The following is a 17420-nucleotide window of genomic DNA, read 5'->3' on the forward strand; positions in this document are numbered from 1 at the left end:
AAAGGAGGGGGAAGGGGAGGGGAGAGGAGAGGAGGAGATATGAGGAGAGGAGATATGAGGAGAGGAGGGGAGAGATGAGGAGAGGAGATGATACATACAGAATGAGCCTTAATAAGTGATGGGCATTCTGCGCTCTGGACCAAGCGTCCCTCTTATCAGTGGTGGAATGATGACTGGGGGCCAGATGTAATTGCTTCAAAAAGACAAGCTAAACATTGGCTTTCTCCTGGCTGACCTTTAGAATGAACACAGCATGTGGACAGACCACACACAACCAGAGATGGGAGGGAAAGCACTAGACTGGATAGGATACTATTGTTGGTTGTTGTGTCTGGTACAGTTTTGGTACCACCCACACACACACAGTTAGTCATCATAATACCTGCTCACAAATCGGCAAATGTGTGGTATAAATGTGCACACACACACACACGCACATACACACGTGCACACCCAATCCTTCATATCACACACACAGAATTCCTGAATCAGTAAGAGCTTCCAGTGGGCCTGGCAAATTAAACAAAGGTGCAGCAGTAACATGCCTCTGCTCTCAGCCTTGTAATAAACATACTTACTGATTTAGATGGAGATTGATTTTGGTCAATTTTACACGATCATACACACACACACACATACACAAACAACACACACACACACACACACACACACACACACACACACACACACACACACACTCACACACATCAGTGCAGCAGCTTTAGAGTTGGCAAGCATCATGTGGGGAGGCAGAGTGCTGAGAGCTCTTCCCTTGTGTGTTACAAGGGGACATAGAATGCTGTCGTCTACAGGCTAAATATCTGCTGTTTGTATGCCGTTAGTCTAGACAGTCTGCTCTTGGTTGCGTTATGATACAGTTTTATATGTTAATTGCTTGGAAATCCTAGACAGTGTTTTCTATAGCTGCATTCAAACACCTCAGAACTCAATGCATTGAATAGTTAATCTTGGGGGCGGATTCCCATTCTGCTCCTGTTATTCTGAACTATGCCCCTCCCCAAGGCTTTTGTTTGTACTTATTTTGGTCCAATAGAATGAGTGAAAAATAAGCTACATCATGTATATTTTTATTTCCTGTTTTTGACCGACTGGAGCTTAATGTATCCCATTCTGCCCTCTGACTAATGCTGCCTGAGTGATGCCTGTTTATTAATGGGATTTTGAGTGTTTCAGTCTGGCAGCCTGGCAGAGCAAAGGGAACAAACATTTTCACAATGTAAAGATATTGTTGTTTAAACCTAATAGACGATATACAGCAGGCTTTCCTACTGGAAATGTGCAAGCACTGAAGGAGCATTATATATCTAATTTTATCGCTCAGATGTTGTGCACATACACACACACATTCACAGGTAGACACATATTCATACACAGACAGACACAGACAGACACACGCAAAGCTCTCCTGAGCTTGTTAAGATGACGCTGAAGAGGATGGCTGAGGTTTTACATGCCCGTAACCAATTGCGCTATTTTGTTAGTTTTTTTGCGTTGTTTGTAACTTATTTTGTATATAATGTTGCTACTACCGTCTCTTATGAACGAAAATCACTTCTGGACATCAGAACTGGGATTTCTCACCACAAACTGGAAGAAGCTTTTTCATTTAACGAGTCCGATGAGAAAGATATACTGCTCTCCCGGGAACAGGCTCAGATCCCAGTAATTTGTGTGAAGAGAAGGTGGAGGAAAAGAGGATGCAGATCGGGCTGCCTTTTGTCAATCCGTAGGCGAGCGAGTAAACTCCCACTGCCATCAATTCTACTTGCTAACATGCAATCGTTGGAAAATAAAATTGATGACCTTCGATTACGATTATCCTACCAACAGGACATTAAGAACTGTAATATCTTATGTTTCACCGAGTCGTGGCTGAACGACGACACAGATAATATAGAGCTGGAGGGATTTTCAATGCACCGGCAGAACAGAGAAGCTATGTCTGGTAAGACGATGGGTGGGTGTGTGTGTCTTTTTGTCAATAACACCTGGTGCGCAATGTCTAATATTAAAGAAGTCTCGAGGTATTGCTCGCCTTAGGTACAGTAACTTATGATACGCTGTAGACCACATTATCTACCAAGAGATTTATTGTCTATTTACCACCACAGACCGATGCTGGCACTAAGACCGCACTCAACCAACTCTATAAGGCCATAAGCAAACAAGAAAATGCTCACCTAGAAGCGGCACTCCTAGTGGCCGGGGACTTTAATGCAGGCACACTTAAATCATTTTTACCACATTTTTACCAGCATGTCACATGTGCAACCAGAGGGAAAAAAACTCTAGACCACCTTTACTCCACACACAGAGATGCATAAAAAGCTCTCCCCCGCCCTCCATTTGGCAAATCTGACCATAATTCTATCCTCCTGATTCCTGCGTACAAGCAAAAACTAAAACAGTAAGTACCAGTGACTCACTCAGTATGGAATGGTCAGATGACGCAGATGCTATGCTACAGAACTGTTTTGCTAGCACAGACTGGAATATGTTCCGGGATTCATCCAATGGCATTGAGGAGTATACTACCTCAGTCATCGGCTCAATAAGTGCATCGCCGACATTGTTCCTACAGTGACCGTACGTACATATCCCAACCAGAAGCCATGGATTACAGGCAACATCCGCATCGAGCTAAAGGCTAGAGCTGCCGCTTTCAAAGAGCGGGACACTAATCTAAATATACTAACTTTAAGAAATCCCGCTATGCCCTCAGACGAACCATCAAACAATCAAAGTGTCAATACAGGATTAAGATTGAATCCTACTACACCGGCTCTGACGCTCGTCAGATGTGGCAGGGCCTGAAAACTATTACAGACTACAAAGGGGAACCCAGACGCGAGCTGCCCAGTGACACGAGCCTACCAGACAAGCTAAATGCCTCTTATGCTCGCTTCGAGGCAAGCAACACTGAAGCATGCATGAGAGCACCAGCTGTTCTGGATGACTGTGTGATAACGCTCTCGGTAGCCGATGTGAGCAAGAACTTTAAACAGGTCAACATTCACAAGATGGATTACCAGGACGTGTACTCAAAGCATGTGCGGACCAACTGGCAAGTGTCTTCACTGACGTATTCAATTTCTCCCTGACTGAGTCTGTAATATCTCAAGCAGACCACCATAGTCCCTGTGCCCAAGAAAGAGAAGGTAACCTGCCTAAATTATTACAGCCCCGTAGCACTCACGTCGGTAGCCATGAAGTGCTTTGAAGGATATTCATGGCTCACATCAACAGCATCCTCCCAGATACCCTAGACCCACTCCAATTCGCATACCGCCCCAACAGATCCACAGATGATGCAATCTCAATTGCACTCCACACTGCCCTTTCCCACCTGGACAAAAGGAACACCAATGTGAGAATGCTGTTCATTGACTACAGCTCAGCATTCAACACCATAGTGCCCATAAAGCTCATCACTAAGCTAAGGACCCTGGGACTAAACAGCTCCCTCTGATACTGAATCCAGGACTTCCTGACGGGCCGCCCCCAGGTGGTAAGGTTATGCAACAACACGTCTGCCATGCTGATCCTCAACACGGGGGCCCCTCAAGGGTGCGTGCTTAGTCCCCTCCTGTACTCCCTGTTCACCCACGACTGCCTGGCCAAGCACGACTCCAACACCATCCTTAAGTATGCTGATGACACAACAGCCTGATCACTGACGACGTAGAAACAGCCTATATGGAGGAGGTCAGAAACTTGGCAGTTTGGTGCCAGGACAACAACCTCTCCCTCAACGTGAGCAAGACAAAAAAGCTGATCATGAACTACAGGAAAATAAGTGCCGAACAAGCCCCCATTCACATCGACGGGGTTGTAGTGGAACGGGTCGAAAGTTTCAAGGTCCTTGGTGTCCACCTCACCAACTAACTATCATGGTCCAAACACACCAAGACAGTCGTGAAGAGGGCATGACAACACCTTTTCCCCCTCAGGAGACTGAAAAGATTTGGCATGGGTCCCGAGATCCTCCAAAAGGTCTACAGCTGCACCATCGGGAGCATCCTGACCGGTTGCATCACTGCCTGGTATGGCAACTGCTCAGCATCCGACTTTAAGGCGCTACAGAGGGTAGTGCATACGGCCCAGTACATCACTGGGGCCAAGCTTCCTGACATCCAGGACCTATATACTAGGCTATGTCAGAGGAGGGCCAAAAAAATTGTCAAAGACTCCTTAACATGTTCTTCTCTCATGTCACACCCTGATCTGTTTCACCTGTCTTTGTGATTGTCTCCACCCCCCTCCAGGTGTCGCCCATCTTCCCCATTATCCCCTGTGTATGTATACCTGTGTTCTCTGTTTGTTTGTTGACATTTCGTCTTGTTTGTCAAGTCAAGGGTTAGAGGCCGGTTCCCCTCTACTGGGATTCTCTGCCTCTAACCCTATTACAGTGGCTGAGTCACTGGCTTACTGGTGCTCTTCCATGCCGTCCCTAGGAGGGGTGCGTCACTTGAGTGGGTTGAGTCACTGACGTGATCTTCCTGTCTGGGTTGGCGCCCCCCCTTGGGTTGTGCCGTGGCGGAGATCTTTGTTGGCTATACTCGGCCTTGTCTCAGGATGGTAAGTTGGTGGTTGAAGATATCCCTCTAGTGGTGTGGGGGCTGTGCTTTGGCAAAGTGGGTGGGGTTATATTCTGCCTGTTTGGCCCTGTCTCCGGATGGGGCCACAGTGTCTCCTGACCCCTCCTGTCGCAGCCTCCAGTATTTATGCTGCAGTAGTTTATGTGTCGGGGGGCTAGAGTCAGTCTGTTATATCTGGAGTACTTCTCCTGTCTTATCCGGTGTCCTGTGTGAATTTAAGTATGCTCTCTCTAATTCTCTCTTTCTTTCTCTCTCTCGGAGGACCTGAGCCCTAGGACCATGCCTCAGGACTACCTGGCATGATGACTCCTTGCTGTCCCCAGTCCAACTGGCCGTGCTGCTGCTCCAGTTTCAACCGTTCTGCCTGCGGCTATGGAACCCTGACCTGTTCACCGGATTCTTGGTCCCGTGTGGCTCAGTTGGTAGAGCATGGCGCTTGCAACGCCAGGGTTGTGGGTTCATTCCCCACGGGGGGACCAGGATGAATAAGTATGAACTTTCCAATTTGTAAGTCGCTCTGGATAAGAGCGTCTGCTAAATGACTTAAATGTAAATGTGCTACCTGTCCCAGACCTGCTGTTTTAAACTCTCTGGAGACAGCAGGAGCGGTAGAGATACTCTTAATGATCGGCTATGAAAAGCCAAATGACATTTACTCCTGAGGTGCTGACTTGTTGCACCCTCGACAACTATTGTGATTATTATTATTTGACCATGCTGGTCATTTATGAACATTTGAACATCTTGGCCATGTTCTGTTATAATCTCCACCCGGCACAGCCAGAAGAGGACTGGCCACCCCTCATAGCCTGGTTCCTCTCTAGGTTTCTTCCTAGGTTTTGGCCTTTCTAGGGAGTTTTTCCTAACCCCCGTGCTTCTACACCTGCATTGCTTGCTGTTTGGGGTTTTAGGCTGGGTTTCTGTACAGCACTTTGAGATATCAGCTGATGTAAGAAGGGCTATATAAATACATTTGATTTGAGTTGAAGACTCGAGGCTGTAATCACTGCCAAAGATGCTTCAACAAAGTACTAAGTGAAGGGTCTGAATACATTTTTAGATTTTATGTTTTTGCAAAAAAATCTACAAACCTGTTTTTTCTTAGTCATTATGGGGTATTGTGTGTAGATTGATTGGGGAGGAAAAAAACAATTTAACACATTTTAGAATAAGGCTGTAACGTAACAAAATGTGGAAAAAGTCAAGCAGTCTGAATACTTTCCGAATGCACTGTATTTATTAAAAGTCCAAACTAAGTCCAAACTAAGTGTGAAATAAATAAGTCATAGCTAATCTACATAGTCCACTGATCTATCCACTATGACTCCACCTACCTTTGACCTTAATCATGAAAATTCACCTCTCTTACATTGAAACTTGGATTCCAAGTTTCTTTTCCATTTAAGCAATCAGGTGGTCGTTGACAAGTCTTGGTTTTTATCATTTGTGTTGCATACTATCACAGAAGAAGTGAAGTCTAAGAGGGCTCTACCGTGGAGGTTAGGTTGGAGATGAATCACTGTTACACCGAAGTAGTTCAGTCTCCTGCGTGCTGAGCTCCCTGGGTCTAAAAATGGCACAGAGCTGTCCCACGACTCCCAAACAGGGTATGTCGCAGGGGGGAAGGATTTCAGGGTAGCACACCACTCCACAACACACCAGACTACACAACATACCAGTCAACCGTCCCGTGTCGACCAGAGAACTGTCTGCTCCTCATCCTATGCCTGAGGGATGAATATCTATAGAAAGGGCTTTCTTTGTGTGGCTTCTATCGCAGATGGACCAGAATGCCTCAGGGTGGAATCCACAATGCAGTATACAACTATAATCAGTATAAAACACCGTACTGGACCCCACTTGTTAACCACATATTATCACCCCAGGATATGACATACAACTTTAAACATCCTCACATCCACCATGTTTAATGTGACATGATAAGACGATCTTGTTATTCTGTGGTAGCAGTGCACCTTATATTTTTGTTGATCTTCATATACAGTTACAGTACAGACATGGAGTTATTTTAAGCCGTGCATCAGAGGAGGATGCCTCATGCAACAGGGAGCCAGAGCACGTTTTCCTCATATGTGTTTGAGCTGTGTTACAGAGTGATGTGTTCTGTAGAGAATAACAGGAAGCAGATGGAGAGAACAGGCTTTGAGGTCGCCTAGCTTCCCTTTGTTCGAAAACCATCTGCCTCTCCCACTATGCATCCAAGATCCCCTGTCTCTATGGATGAGCAGCACTGACTCTGAATCACAGGCAGCCTCCACTGTCTGTTCTCCCTCCATCCTCCAGAGTGGAGCCAGGGGGAGAGAAGCCAGGGGGAGAGAGGCCTCAGAGTGGGGCCCAAGCCAAGCTCCTGCTCCAGGGACCCAGCTGGACTCTCGAGGGGCCTGTGGAGTCTGGCCCTCCTGCCTGTCTGGATATTGACAGGCTTTCATCTAAAAGCAACAATGCCAGCTCATTCACCCTGGTCAAGCCCCAAATTAATCACATCTTTTGTTCTAGGGACTACGGGGCCTCTCACCTAATCACTTACAGAATCACTCTGTGGTGTTGCACTTGGAGGAGAGGAGACACGAGGGACATCTGAAACAAGATAGAAAGAGAGACAGAGAGAGAGAGAGTGCTCCTCACATCAATGCATGTTTTTATAGTGGCCAGACAGAAGCTCCTTAGTGACTGTTTGTGTGTGCAATTAAGGGTTGATTACTCTCTTGTGTGTTTATGTGTAGTTCCTATGCAAACGTGATTAGCACTAGAAAAATAGAAGACAAGAGAAACACTGTGCACAGCTGCGTTTGTTCACATGGTGTTGGTACATGTGTGAATAGACAAAGGTGACTTACACTGCAGTCAGTGTCAACATCAACAAATTGAAAACACATTCTAGATGTGACGTAGGGACTTCCAAAGAGCCATAGACCTGCTTTAACCCAATCCTCTCCTGTCCCATGGGCCGGTTGCTCACTCGCTGACTAAGCATTGAATAATTGAATGGTGTGACTATCTGTGTCAAATGGGGCAGTTTGTGGTAATTGACCATGATGACCGTGACCGAGGCTTTGCATTCCAGTTATTCAGTAGTCATGACTGGTTGAGCTCTCTTTCTATGAAAGAGTCATCTCATCCCTGAGTGGGTTAATTGTCTGTGTGTGGGGGGGTGTACAGTTTGTTCATCGGTGTGCTGTGTTGTTTCAGTGGAGATGGGATGGGGATCAGCTGTCAGTGTCTGTGTGTGACGCAGGAGGTGGCCAGCTGTCAATGGAAGGATGGTTATTGTATACATCTTCTGCTGCTAAATCTCCTTATCTCATTCACACACACACACACAAACACAAACACACACACAAATAAGTAATGCTATACATGTACTGACTCGACCCCCCTCCACACACAAATGAACAGCCAAACCCCACCAACCATGAAAGCTGGTCAAACCTGAAAATGTAATAACTAAATCATCAGATTGTATGTACATCCACTTTTTGTTGGGGAGCTTTAACTTCATTCACATTAAGCTCTCTCTTTCAGCGGAGCCCTTGCTTATATTCTGTATTGAGCTCCCTTCCTGTATTAAGATCTGCTCTGGAGCAGAAGGGATTTAACAATGACAAATTACCACTATCTACAAACACACCTCAAAATGCTGCATGCGGCTTATTCCACACTAATAAATTTATAAATTGTTATTAAAGTGTGGTAGAAAAATGGTGCATTGAGAAAGAAGTCTATTGAAGGTAGTATGACCACAAGTAATAAAGGCTGGTATCTTATCAATGAGTCATCCTTCTGCTCAAATGTTGTGGACATGATGATGATAAGGTGGAAACAGTGTTCCTGAATTATTCATTCACCAATCAGAGAGAACCTTTCTCAAGCTCTCTGGGAGAATCATTCAACTGGGTTTGGTTTTGAGGGAGTGTGGTGCTGAGACTATTACATCTGAGAGGACACAGCTCTCTGTCCAGACCTTTCCCACTGGGCAAAAAGTGGCTGAATCAACATTGTTTCCATGTCATTTCAACAAAAAGAATGTAATGTAATTATGTTGAATCAACATGGAATACTGATTGGATTTGCAAAAAGTTATCAATGTAAGGGTCTTTTTTCATGTAACTTTTAACCTAAAACCAATGATATGGTGACATTTTTGTTGATTTCACGTTGAATTCACATTAGTTGAAAATTCAACCAAATCAAAACTAGACGTTGAACAGACATGTGTGCCCAGTGGGCTGTCTCTCAGACATGCACCAGAAGCACTTTCACATAGCAATATGATTATTGGACAAAATTATTTACTTTTATGTTATGTCAGTATTATACAATAAAGAAATGTTGTAAAATGAACATATACATTTCTCATGAAAAAGTCCTAATAAAAAAAGACATAGCACAATTTGACAGTTAAATTCAAATCTGAGCCCTGAGCGTCACGTCCCTCTGCAAACTGACCAGACAGCATTTTTCTTCCTCTGGCAGATGCTGGCTGTATTGGAAGATTAACAGCCTTATTTGGCGTGACCAGCGCTCCCAGTACAGCATACGGATGCTGAAATCATATACACTGATTGTACAAAACATTATGAACACCTGCTCTTTCCATGACATAGACTGACCAGGTGAATCCAGGTGAAGCTATGATCCCTTATTGATGTCACTTGATAAATCCTCTTCAATCAGTGTAGATGAAGGTGAGGAAACAGGTTAAAGAAGGATTTTTAAACCTTGAGACAATTAAGACATTGATTGTGTATGCGTGCCTTTCAGAGGGTGAATGGGCAGGACAAAAGATTTAAGTGCCTTTGAGCGGGGTAGGCGTACCGGTCTGTGTCAAGAACTGCAACGCTGCTGAGTTTTTCACCCTCATCAGTTTCCCGTGTATAGCAAGAATGGTATATATCGTGTGGGTTAGCTGAACTCATATCCCTGAGCATGTGTGCCAAATTTCATCACTCTGAGTCAAACAGACCAAGAGATAAACATGTGCCTGTTATAGCGCCACTGTGTGGTCGATATGAATGTTCTTGCATATGTTGAGTCTTGGCAGTGTTTGCAACATGTGGACCAACTTCTCTTACAATACAAATATGATTGCATTTATGTGCCAGACCACACCCAAGTGAATGTTTATTGGTCAATAAATGAACATGTTTTAGGTACTGGTGTGGAACATGTTTTAGGTACTGGTGCGAGTGACAATTAATTGAACACATACACACATGGATATGATGGCGGCAGGTAGCCTAGCGGTTAGAGCGTTGGGCCAGTAACCGAAAGGTTGCTAGTTGGAATCTTTGTGCCGACAAGCTAAAAAATCTGTCAATGTGACCTTGAGCAAGGAACTTAACCCTAATTGTTCCAGTGTTGCCGTTGATAATCACATTGATTGTACTCCATAAATGATGGTGTCTTGTCATAGAGTAAGCCCTTAATTCACATGTGGAACTCATTCCACAGAGGGTTGAGGGTCTCCGGGGTTTCCGTCCTCCGCTGTACTTGATTGATGAATTAAGGTCACTCATTAGTAAGTAACTCCCCTCACCCGGTTGTCTAGGTCTTAATTGAAAAGAAAACCCCAAAACCAGCAGAAACTAGGCCCTCCATGGCATGAGTTTGACACCCCTGACTTAATTGATTCCCTTCTCTGACAAGAGGCCTCTTCATGTACTAACTCCCATCCCAGGCATGTTCTGACTAAGACCTGCTGGTTGATATGGCAGTATGAGATATTTGATGAACCATTGAGTGTTGCAGAAGCTAAGAGAGAGAGTGTAGTGTGTGTGCGTGTGTGTGGCTTTTTTTAATACTTTTCTGTGCCAGTAGACAACCGAGTACAATCTGATTTAATTGCATACTCTAATCTTCTGCACTTGACCTGGCATTACATAGAACCTTTATATACTCAAAAATAAATAAATGCAACATGCAACAATTTCAATTACAGTTCATATGAGGAAATCAGTCAATTGAAATACATTCGTTAGACCCTAATCTATGGACATGACTGGGCAGGGGTGCAGCCATGTTGGGGCTGGGAGGGCATAGGCCCACCTACTTGGCAGCCATACCCACCCACTGGGGAGCCAAGCCCAGTCAATCAGACTGAGTTTTTCTACAAAAGGGCTTTATTACAGCCAGAAATACTCCTCACCCGCCCTCAGAAGCACCAAGCCCCCCTCCCCCCACCCGCCCTCAGACGATCCCGCAGGTGAAGAAGCCGGATGTGGAGGTCCCGGGCTGGTCTGCAGTTGTGAGGCCGGTTGGACGTACTGCCAAATTCTCTAAAACAACGTTGGAGGCAGATTATGGTAGAGAACCGAACATTCAAATCTCTGGCAACAGCTCTGGTGTACATTCCTGCAGTCAGCATGCCAATTGCACGCTCCATCAAAACTTGAGACATCTGTGGCATTGTGTTGTGTGACAAAAACTGCACATTTTAAAGTGGCCTTTTATTGTCCCCAGCACAAGGTGCACCAGTGTAATGATCATGCTGTTTAATCAACTTCTTAATATTCCACACCTGTCAGGTGGATGGATTATTTTGGCAAAGGAGAAATGCTCACTAACAGGGATGTAAAGAAATTCTTACACAAAATTTGAGATAAATAAGATTTTTGTGCATATGGAACATTTCAAGGAATATTTATTTCAACTCATGAAACATGGTATCAACACTTTACACATCGTATATATATTTTTGTTCAGTGTGTTTTTCATAAGGCCAGGTAATCCTGTTTCAGTCTGTTTCCTTTAGTTTGGTACCCAATGAATACAACCTTGGTGCTGTAGAGGTAGCTGTTACAGGTGTGAATAGGAGCCACCTTTCCAACATGGCCGGTATCCAGGGGTCATTGGCTGTTGTTGATCAATGCTGTCATTCCCTCAATCAAGCATCAAGCCAGGATTCCTTTGTCATGACAAGTCAGCTTGGAGCGCTGTGTGAAAATCTGTGTCAGGAGAATGGGAACACAGTGTCTATCGATCAGAGACAGGGGCTGAAATATCATTGCACAATACCCTTGAGGCGAGGAGGGACAACCTTGGAGCTTTGTGGGTGATAAGAAGGTACCTAGTGACCACAGGGGACATAGTCTCCTCCACAACCATATCCAAAGTGTATAAGATTTTTTGTTATTAGCTACTTCAGGGATGCTGGTGTCAGATCATTACTACCTCTACCGTTGTGCACTTGAGCAAGGCATTTAACCCAAAAAATTGCTTTCTATCTACGGACGCTGTACCATGGCTAACCCTCTGCCTTTTGAAGAAAAATTCCTTTCTAACCAAACAGACAAAGTTCTGTATCTCATTCTGGTCTATTCCCTCTCTGCTTCCCCAGGCGTTTGGCCAGGCATACTCCAACCAGCGTAAGGTGGCGGAGGATGGCGAGATCAACGAGGAGTCGCTGCTGCAGGAGTCAGCGTCAAAGGAGGCCTTCTACATGGGCCAGCTGCTGGAGCTGCAGACGGATCTGAAGCTGAGCCGCTCCGTGGCGTCCAACGCGTCCAACGAGAGCGAGAGGCTCAACACCGTGCTTCAGGAGCACAAAGAGGTAGAGACTTTTGTCCACTGATGTCACTCTCTCACACCTCTGACTAGTGTCATGCTGTAATACATTTTGAGCTGTAGTATGGTATTTGGGTCAAATATATATTTTTTTTTTTACAGAATAATTAGTATTTCTCTTTTTTTTCTCCACTTTTGATCCAAAAACCGTGCTACAGCTAAAGCTGTATTACACTTTTTATGTTCCCATGAGTGTTACATATGCACTTTCAGTTTTTTTTGCAATACATAATTGTTAAAAATGTGATTGTTATAAGATTGTTAAATTTAGTCATTCAGTGCACCCATGAATGTAAACAAAAAACTGAGTGTTATGTAAAGAAATGAATAGTAAAATATGAATAAATGCATGGTCTCAAATATTTAGGTTTTAGGTTTTTAGGTTTTATTTATTCGCGACAAAGAAAAGAAGTGAAAGACAAAACAGTACAGATTTTTAAAAAAGAGTAAAAATTGTGTGCAGGTGGGGTTAAAAGCCCAAAATGGCAACAAAAAAAAGTTTGTTCAATCAGTTAAACAAAGCATATTAATTATAATTGTACATGATTTACAATTGGTCAATTGGTCAAATATTCAACATCTATGAGGTCAGAAGTTACATTATAATGAATTTTTTTTTCTTCACTTTTCACTGCAATTTATGTTAGGGAAATAAAAACCATGTGAAATGTCTCTTATCGGCTGAGCTTCTCTCTGCATTTTTTAGACAATAAAATAATGTCATAGTTTTTTTACATTAAAAATACTGGTTGTATGTATGACTTTTCTCACTTAAACATGTTTTACAGGCGACTGCTTGTGCACCCATGTGAAAACTTGACTTTCAATCTTAAGTATTGAAATAAAATATTAATAAAGTTTCCGATAATTCAACATTTTTATTGTTTTGTAGCAGTTGTATGATGTCACATCCTGTCAGATCAGCATCGTAATGTGATTTGATCCAAAATTGTGACTTTTTTCGGTTGCACCAAACGATAATCATTAAGGACATTTTTCCAGACAAAAGTATTTAAAGTATTTAAAAGCTTTCTGCATAAACTGTCTTACCCATATAGCAGTATAGTGGTATACACCTTACAAAATCATGCTAGTATAATATTTGTTGACCATTTTTTTATGATTTAAGATGTTTTATTAACATTTATCTACATTACCTTTGCCTTCGGACGGTTGCTCCTAATCCCATTTTTTTTAACTTCAGAGCACCAAAAGTAACCATTTTTTTCCTTCACATTTAACCATTAACTCTTTTAGAACTCATATAAAAGAGAAAAGTCAAAATTACATTATGTAGAATTTGTAAACATTAGTTCTTGACTTTGGAAAATATTTCATTCGGACACCAACATTTACACGTCACGTCATTGGCCCTTTTACATGTTTTCCTGTGTAGGCTACTGTGAATCCACAAAATGAGGTTATGTACTCAATTTAGCCTACAGCCTACTGTAATGTCACACATTGAGATATTATTTGTAGATTAACATGAGGTGCATCTTGCTACCCTGCTGATAGGGACCAGCTGTTTGGTGTCAAACTCTGTGTGAGGTACAGTAGCGGGCACAGGGTCACTCTAAAGGGCGGATAGGGGTCATGCAGAGAGTCACTGTGTGGAATGTGTGTGGAGTGTGTGTGCAAGCGTACGTGCCTGTGTTTGTGCGCGTGGTGCATGCCTGTGTGTGTGGGGGGGCTACGTACATGTGCTTGTCAGCAGAGGCAGAGGGGTTCAGTCCGGGGTCAGACGCCGCTGCGGACATGACCCCATTGTGGAGGGCAAATCCGGTGCTAAGCTAGGGAATAAGAAAAATGCCCTGAGCTCGGCACATGTGCATCCCTGAGTGAGCCAGGCTGCTCTCTCATCACACAGTACAGAACAAACTGTGCCCTCCCAGCCCGGGGGTGGCAGCAGTTCATTCACTAGTTAGATTAGATGCTTCACACACTGTTGGCAGGAACCGCTGGGGTTGCACAGTCACTGTTTGTGTCTGCTCACTTGTCATTCCAAGCATTCCAAAAATGTGAGTTCAGTTATTGTGAATAAAAATTTTGTAAAATATCTACACTACCGTTCAAAAGTTTGGGGTCACTTAGAAATGTCCTTGTTTTTGAAACAAAAGCACATTTTTCGTCCATTAAAATTACATAAAATTGATCAGAAATACAGTGTAGACATTGTTAATGTTGTAAATGACTATTGTAGCTGGAAACGGCAGATTTTTAATGGAATATCTACATAGGCGTACAGAGGCCCATTATCAGCAACCATCACTCCTGTGTTCCAATGGCACATTGTGTTAGCTAATCCAAGTTTATAATTTTAAAAGGCTAATTGATCATTAGAAAACCCTTTTGCAATTATGTTAGCAGAGCTGAAAACTGGTGTGCTGATTAAAGAAGAAATAAAACTGGCCTTCTTTAGACTTGTTGAGTATCTGGAGCATCAGAATTTGTGGGTTCGATTACAGGCTCAAAATGGCCAGAAACAAAGCACTTTCTTCTGAAACTCGTCAGTCTATTCTTGTTCTGAGAAATGAAGGCTATTCCATGTGAGAAATTGCCAAGAAACTGAAGATCTCGTACAACGCTGTGTACTACTTCCTTCACAGAACAGCCCTAACCCTAACTGGCACTAACCAGAATAGAAAGAGGAGTGGGAGGCCCCGGTGCACAACTGAGCAAGAGGACAAGTACATTAGAGTGTCTAGTTTGAGAAACAGACACCTCACAAGTCCTCAACTGGAAGCTTCATTAAATAGTACCCGCAAAACACCAGTCTCAACATCAACAGTGAAGAGGAGACTCCGGGATGCTGGCCTTCTAGGCAGAGTTGCAAAGAAAAAGCAATTTCTCAGACTGGCCAATAAAAAGAAAAGATTAAGATGGGCAAAAGAACACAGACACTGGACAGAGGAACTCTGCCTAGAATGCCAGCATCCCGGAGTCTCCTCTTCACTGTGAGGCGTCTGTTTCTCGAACTAGACACTCTAATGTACTTGTCCTCTTGCTCAGTTGTGCACCGGGGCCTCCCACTCCTCTTTCTATTCTGGTTAGAGCCAGTTTGTGCTGTTCTGTGAAGGGTAGTACACAGCGTTTTTGTACAAAACATTTACTTTATTTGTATTATTTTATTTTATTTTGGGGTCTATAATGACTCAAATCACCAGGAATTCAGCTAAAATGAATTTCATTTAGGAAATGAATTTAAAGAAGAGACATGATTGTGTCTCAATGTAATCAAGGTAGGAAATTATTGTTATTTTGAAATATAATCACTTTTTGGGCTTAGTTGTCGTCAATTTGCTGTGAACAAATTATTAGAATTATGTTCTGGCCCCCCTACCATCCACTCTGACAAACATCAGCCCGCGGCTGTATCTAGTTGCCTGTTTGTGATATCTTTACTAGGCCTAATTGAATAAACCTTGTAAAATGTCTCTTGCTTTTACAATAAACCTTGTAAAACTTCTCACGTGCACCTGTTTCATGTGCACCTGTCACCTGTTTGCTTCGTGACCTGGGTGGCCCTTGGCTCTTTGATGATCTGCTGATTAGCCTGTTGCCTTGCTGTGTGGGTCTCCTTTGCCTGTGTGGTGCATATTCATTAGAAGACAGTCTCTTTTTAATGTGCTGGAGCCACACAAGGGGCTTAATTTGTCTCTAACTGGATCTAATCAACTGGTTTAATATGGATCCCAAACAGATTCTAAAGATGTAGGATCTTAATTTGATCTCTCTTTTTTTTCATCCTGTTGCTGCAGGATTAATTAAGATCCTACATGTTTATCTCCTAAAATCAAAGGAATGTACAGAAAAATGATAGAGACTAAGTTAATAGTAGGTTCTGTGTGTTTTACTGTTTGTATTTAAAATAGGCTCTGGCCTACCACACACACACACACACAATGTACTAGCTGCAACCCAAACCAATTTGAATTTAGTAAGGCAATTCTATTGGCTGGTGTTTGAGTTATGACTCAAACTATGTAAATTATGTTAAATGTTTGATAATGTGTGTCCAGCCATGTAAAGCCAGAATCTGAGGCTGCTGTACTGTAAATCCATACAAATGTATAGTACCCGTAGCCAATGCTCTTAGGATTCAGAACTCCTCTTCAGGAAATTGCATTGTGTGTGTTTGTGTGTGTGTACACATTTTTACCAAAAGACCTCTCAAGAATAGTAAACCAACAAAAATTCAGAGAAGTGCGGACATTTTGATGGTACTCATTTAGGAGTCATCGTTAGGGGTTAAGGTTAGGGTTATGGTTATGGTTAGGGTAAAGGTTAGGGGTAAGGGAAAATAGGTTTTTGAATGGGAATCAATTGTTGGTCCCCAAAGGTATGTAAACATAGCTGTGTGTGTGTGTGTGGTGTGTGTGTGTTGTGTGTGTGTGGTGTGGTGTGTGTGTGTGTGTGTGTGTTGTGTGTGTGTGTGTGTGTGTGTGTGTGTGTGCGTGCGTGCGTGCGTGCGTGCGTGCGTGCGTGTGTGTGTGTGTAACTGTAACTGTAATAAAGCTGTGCATATTGAAATGATGTTCTTCTTACTTCTTCTTCTTCTTGACATTTAGATTAACATGAAAATGTTGCTGAGACTCAGCTTCCTTCCTTCTAAGAATTTCTCCCACCTAATATATCATCTGATCCACCAAGCATGTTCAGATCTCTATGGCTGCTGCCTCCATTCTCTGTGATTGGCCCAAAAGAATGATCTTGCAGAGAATGAGAGTGCTGACTCTTTGCTTACAACTCAGAGGGCCAATTTGTTTCATAGAGTGTCAGGCTGATCCGTCTCTGAACTGAACTCTGGACTGCCTCATCATCATCACATCGGAGGAGTAGCTGTGTGTGTGTGTGTGTGTGTGTGTGTGTGTGTGTGTGTGTGTGTGTGTGTGTGTGTGTGTGTGTGTGTGTGTGTGTGTGTGTGTGTGTGTGTGTGTGTGTGTGTGTGTGTGTGTGTGTGTGTGTGTGTGTGTGTGTGGTGTGTGTGTGTGTGTGTGTGTGTGTGTGTGTGTGTGTGTGTGTGTGTGTGTGTGTGTGTGTGTGTGTGTGTCCTATTTAGAGTTGGTGCATTAAAAAGAGGCGAGAGGCCAGGTATCTGGACTGGACTTATAGAGCAAAGACATCTATTATTACTGCATTCAGAGGGTTCAGAACATGCAGCAAAGTGACACTAATTCACATACTATGAGTGCTGATGCATGCCATACTGTTCTA

At 43.3% G+C, this 17420-nt stretch overlaps 2 protein-coding genes across 2 annotated transcripts in view; both read left to right on the plus strand.

Moving 5' to 3' along the window:
- LOC139027590 (uncharacterized) overlaps nt 1-17420 on the plus strand; it is a 64042-nt gene that overhangs the window by 45544 nt on the left and 1078 nt on the right. The gene's annotated exons all lie outside the window — the stretch shown is intronic.
- The window catches only part of LOC111962611 (protein bicaudal D homolog 1-like), an 80501-nt gene that overhangs the window by 27321 nt on the left and 35760 nt on the right, over nt 1-17420 (plus strand). The window contains 1 exon segment of the mRNA XM_070443161.1: nt 11977-12189. Coding sequence (XP_070299262.1) covers nt 11977-12189 — 213 coding nt within the window.

Source organism: Salvelinus sp. IW2-2015, linkage group LG4q.1:29 (genome assembly GCF_002910315.2).
Source record: "Salvelinus sp. IW2-2015 linkage group LG4q.1:29, ASM291031v2, whole genome shotgun sequence".
NCBI lineage: Eukaryota > Metazoa > Chordata > Actinopteri > Salmoniformes > Salmonidae > Salvelinus > Salvelinus sp. IW2-2015.